The sequence below is a fragment of the Curcuma longa genome, unplaced genomic scaffold (assembly GCF_044706935.1).
Source record: "Curcuma longa cultivar G26 ecotype Majalengka, Jawa Barat unplaced genomic scaffold, ITB_CL_G26_1.1 contig_26146, whole genome shotgun sequence".
NCBI lineage: Eukaryota > Viridiplantae > Streptophyta > Magnoliopsida > Zingiberales > Zingiberaceae > Curcuma > Curcuma longa.
In genome coordinates this window covers 2,535-8,339 of record NW_027433005.1, presented here as the reverse complement: position 1 = coordinate 8,339, position 5,805 = coordinate 2,535, and the positions used below count along the sequence as shown (strand labels likewise).

The window sequence follows — 5,805 nt, the reverse complement described above, 5'->3', positions numbered from 1 at the left end:
TTACCCTCTAACAAAGAATTGACGAAGTCGGTCTACCATTCGAAAACATTTATTTTTCGCCCCTCATGATCGGCCTCTCCGATGAATCAGAGCTCGATAAATCAAGCTCTTTGGGTTGTTGGGTGGACGATGGAGGAAATTTATCGAGACGGAGATGGAGGGCTGAGAGATTAGATTTGTTTTTGCCGAAATAAAACGATATTAGTTCGGATGAACAGTGAAATGAGGTGTGCATTTTAGTTCCACAAAATCAAATACGTGGTTCGATAAAATACCGTTAAAAAACTGTTCTTTAATACTCACTCACTCCTCGTATTAAATTCATTTTAATCCATTCATTTTTATTTTATAATATATATTAATTAGCCATTATTATTATTATATATATATGGATAAAAATATAAAAGAGCCCTTTTTTTAGTATTAGTATTAGAGTAATGATACTCAGTATGAAAAATTAGCATGAAAAACTAGCATGACAGGTACATAGGGCTGGATTCCACTTGCATGCAATTGAGTCCCACTTTCATGCCTGTGCTTGTCATGCTAATTTTTTATGTTGAGTATCATTATTCTTAGTATTATTATTAGTAGGAAGTTTTAATATATATATATATATATATCAAATAACATTGTAATATATATTTTTCACCAAAATATTCTTATCAAGTATTTTTTAACTGCTAAGAATAATGTTAAAATAAATTGACTTAATATTTTTTAAATTCAACTCATCAAAATTATTGTTCATTAAATACTTTTATATTAAAATATTATTTACTAATTTAATTAAAATTATTTAAAACTTCAAAACCATTGCATGCAACTTAACATATCTATTAAAAATGTAGTACGTAGCTATTACAACATTATATTCATAGTTGTTACAATTTTTTTTTATCAAATTGAGATAATTTTGATCAAATTTAAATAATTTTTATACAATAGTACTTCATGCATGTGTAATAATTTTGATAAAATTAAAAGAATTTTATTATATATGGTAGCTGCTATACTACTAACCTAGCTGCTATAATATTGTTGAAATAAAGATATTTTTGAGATTTAACATATTTTTAAAAAAGAAGTGTACTCTTATGAGAAGGACAATAAAGAATGCATTTTTAATTTTTGCCCAATATATTTTATTTATGATGGATTAATTAAATTATATATCATATAGTTAACTAATAGTTATATCAAATATCATAATCTAATTAATCTCATTGTTGAAGAACCTTAAATTATATGCATGATTTGCTTAGCTTTACCTATCCCTAGTTGCATCTATCTTGTAGCATCTCTTCTAACATTTTTTCCTACCTTCTCGGATCGTCTTTATGAGAATGTTGCTGGCCTTTGTCCCTACTTTCATTGTCCCTTCTTGGTTTAAGCCACATGAATCTATTCAACATCCAATTCATTTTCTTTGGACCACACGAAGGTAGGTTCGTGGTCACTATGATTCATACCTTCGGGGCATAGTCGAGTTGGTTAATGCGGGACAAATTTCCTGAAGTGGTCACTACAATTCATGATTTAGGATCATCATTATATGCATGATTTTCTTAGCTTTACCTATCCCAAGTTGCATCTATCCTTATAGCATCTCGTCTAACATTTTTTTTCTACCTTCTCGGGGTGGGTCGTCTTCATAGGAATGTTGCTTGCCTTTGTCCCTACTTTCATTGTCCCTTCTTGGTTTAAGCCACATGAATCTACTCAACATCCAATTCATTTTCTTTGGACCACACGAGGATAGGTTCGTGGTCACTACGATTCATGATTTAGGATCATCATTTTGACTACGAGCCTCTAAAAGTTATCGGACCCTCAAAAATATTTATATATTTTGTTTCATTTTAACTTGGAAGCAACTTGACTTGGCATGGGCACTACTAAGTGGCATGAAAACTTAACACCGAAAGCTTCTATGTGAAATCTCTTGTCCATCAAGTTGGACTACCGAACTCGAGCCTTACACATGCATCATGTTGTAGTATAGAGTATCCCTAAATTCATTTTAGTCAAACTTGTGCTCCATTAGTTTGCTCGATATTGTTGCTCATCTAAGGGGGAGATCTCTTATATCTCTCTACTCATAATTGATAACTAAAAAGTTCATTCTTGGGACAAGGTCGACGTGTAGTTTAACCGTGCCAACACTCTAAGCCTCCGTCTCTAAGTCATTATATTCCTCGTAGACATAAACCTTGTTACACCTTCATTAGATGTCTCTAAACCACTCCTCATATCCATAAACCTTGCATTATTCCTCTACATATTGAGGGTAGTGCTCGTAATAGAATACTTGAATGATGTGATACTTTAATCCCACATTGAGAGTTTCATGACATTATGATTAGTTGATAATATATCACAAGCATTAAGATTATGAATATATATATGGGAAGAGATTCTCTTACATGTAGGCTTGATAAATGACCTTTATGTGCACTTAGCTTCCCACTCAGGCTTTGGAAGTATGTATGTACACCAACATGACACTTGATGACCAACTCATGTGCACTCAGCTTCCCACTCAGGCTCTGGAAGTATGTAGGCCATAACATTTGACTGAGCCATTTCATTTTTTTATTGTAACTTTGACAATCATCTCCAATAAATTGTGGAATAAATTCCAACCTAGATCAAGTACACACGCGTAGTAAGAAGAGGAAGGTTGGGATTAATAGGTATTCGTGTGCACTCAGCTTCCCACTTAGGCTCTAGAAGTATGTAGGCCGCTCACATGACATTTGACTGAGCGGTACTCAAACATTTCATTTTTTTATTTGTAACTTTGACAATCATCTCCAATAGATTGTGGAATAAATTTCAATCTAGATCAAGTACACACGCGTAGTAAAAAGAGAAAGGTTGGGATTAATAGGTGTCGAGCGAGAAGGGAAATCGTGATCTTTGTCTAAATTTTTCTCCATTCATGATTTTCTAACAATAGTGTATTTAATTTTGTATAACTATACAAGTATGAATCAAAGACTACATCTCACTCATCGTATCAAAACAAAAAAAAACAAAAAAAAATGATGTAAATGTGTCAATAAAGAAGAAAGAAAAAAGAAAAGAAAAGAAAATATTTAATGACCATCAATTCTACTTATTACCACCACAATCCAACGGTCAGAATAGCCAAAATTGGCAACCACCGTCGCCGCCCTCCGTCCGCCCCATTCCTCTCTGGGATGCTCTCCGCCGCCCTCCCCGCGCCGCCCTGGTAGTTGGGGTTGCTCCCGTACAGATTCTGAATCGCCTCCACGTCGTCGCTCGCTAGCTCTACCTTCCTCGTCCGCGTCCTCAGCGACGGGTACATGATCGCCTCCGCCGCCGTCGAGTGGCCCAGCCCCAGCAGGTGCCCGATCTCGTGCACCGCCACTGACTCCAAGTCCACCGCCGCGTCCGACCTCGCCCTCGCCACATCCCCCCGCGCCACCCACGCCTCCGCCGCGTCGAAGTGAAGCCGCCCGTCCGTCGGCGAGAACGCGTGAGCCAGCGTCCCCAGCCGCCCGTCGAACGGCTCCCCGTCGCCGTGCGAACCCAGGTAGAACCCGACCTGGATGTCCGCCGACGCCTCCGAATCCGTCTCCGAGAACGTCAGCATCGTGACGGAGGCCCACCGCGCGAAGGCCCGGGCCAGGACCTCGCTCAGCACGGAGCGGTCGATGGAGACGTCGGAGGTCTCGGTGATGGCGTACGTGAGCTCACGCCGCCAGAAGGGCCACCGGGGGACGCCGGGGAAGTAGGCGTAGAGGTTGCGGCCGCGGGCGGATCCGTTCACGGCGGACGAACCGTTGACGAAGTCGCCGACGCCGCAGCGAGGGGTGATGATCTGGGAAACGGTGGCGGCGTCCAGCTCCCCGGTGACTCTGAGGCCGAAGTTGCGCTGGTAATTGCGGATCGCCACCTGGAGCTCGTCGTCGAAGGCATCCGTGAAGTTGGACCGGGGGAGGTAGCCGAAGCGCTGGAGATAGTCCTTGAGGGCGGCGAGGCCGGACCAGTCGCGGCCGTGACGGCACCCGGAGAGGTTTTTGAAGGGGAGCCAGGGGTTGGCAGTGAAGGTGGAGGCGTCGGGGAAGACGGCAGAAGCCGGCGCGAGGAGGAATCCGGCGACGAAGAGGAGGAAGGGGGCTGAGGAAGTCATGGCCGGAGAAGGGAGAAGAGAGAGAAAGAGAGAGAGGAGGAATTAATGGGTTTAGTTAGAAGATTGATGAGACTTAAATCACTGACCGATTGGTGTTTCTTAATGGTTTCACTTTCACACGACTTTTGGCGTGCAAGAAAAGGTGGTTTAATTTAATGGTCTTTCACTGATTTGTTAATGGTGTTTTTTAAAGTCAAAGCTTGGATTTTGGAATCCTTAACACTATATATTTTGCATGTTTGTCAACTGATAATTTATTTATTTATCTTGTTTGTATTAAGTTAATATTAATATATATTTATTTTTTTCCTCTAAATAGGGAGAGCAATCAAAGAATATTAGACGTTTAGGCTGGTCACTATATATATTTTCTGATTTACCCTGATGACCGATGGAAATTTCTGTGGAACCGAACCGATCACTTTAGAGATAGTCAATGGACTAATTGGGATTTATTATTTTTTATAGTAAACATTTTAATGAGATAATATAAAATTATGATAAATGTTTATGAGATAAAAAACTTTTTTTAAATTTAGGTATTCTTCTCAAATTAATTCAAACTGCATCAAAATTGATCCATAAATAACTAATTAATTATGAAAACTCTCAATCATAGCTTGAGGTTAGTAGGATAAGACTTTTTTTTTCTTAATAATTTAGATATTTAATTCTTTAAACTAATTAATTCTAGAGAGGATCGATACTATCTCATAGAAATTTTTTTATCGACTATCAAAATAAATCAAAAATTATAAATATCTTGTTGTCAATAATTAATATTTCAATTTTTTTATTTATTCATATATTTTATTTTTCAAACTAATTAATTTTAAAGGTGATCAGTTCAGTGTCATAAAAGTTTTCCATTGACTATTAGGATAAATTCAAAAAATACGAATGACGCGTTGCTTTGCCTCTCCTTAGTACATCATACTTAGAAATCGACTTATAGATACCTGATTAACTATGAAAACTCTCTACTGCAATACGAGTCTAGAGGGATAAGATTTTTTTTGATAATTCAGATATTTAATTTTTCAAACCAATTAATCTTGCAGATGATTTATTCAATTCCATACAATTTTTTAACACTATTAAAATAAATTAAAAAATATAAATATTTTATCATCCAATAAATAACGTTTTAGATTATTCATCAAAAAAAATAGTCAGAGTTTATGAGATCTTTGGATAAATAGAGCTAGCGTTAGTTGAAGTGAAGGAAACGGCAGAGAGATGAATGAAATGAATAGAATAGTAGACATGTGAAGACGTGTTGGACTCTGTTCGAATATGTTACTCATTGTTTATCATTGTTTATAGAACACGTGGATTTAATTAAGCTGATATATATATATATATATATATATAATTTAAACACAACTGCAAACTTGTTTTTTCAGTTGAGTTAGTTGAACCACCGAGTGGAATGTTTGTTTCATCAACGACCCATTGCTGCAAGTTCCTTCATCCAACTGCCACGAGACTAGTCTCTGTTGTGGGCATGCAAATTGTTCATCGCCATTAAATATTATCAACTTAATTGTTACTTTAATTAATTATATATTAGTCGTCGACTTCTGAATATTCGTAAGTTAATTATACTTAAAAGAATTTATAAATTTTAAATTGTATAAGTT

At 37.2% G+C, this 5,805-nt stretch overlaps 1 protein-coding gene across 1 annotated transcript; it reads right to left on the bottom strand.

Annotated features, from left to right (window-relative positions):
- Positions 1–3,111: 3,111 nt before the first annotated feature.
- Positions 3,112–4,162, bottom strand: LOC141818836 (metalloendoproteinase 2-MMP-like). Its single transcript, XM_074706263.1, has one exon. It carries the CDS (start codon positions 4,160–4,162, stop codon positions 3,125–3,127), a length of 1,038 nt encoding a protein of 345 aa, XP_074562364.1. The 3' UTR covers positions 3,112–3,124.
- Positions 4,163–5,805: the final 1,643 nt, after the last annotated feature.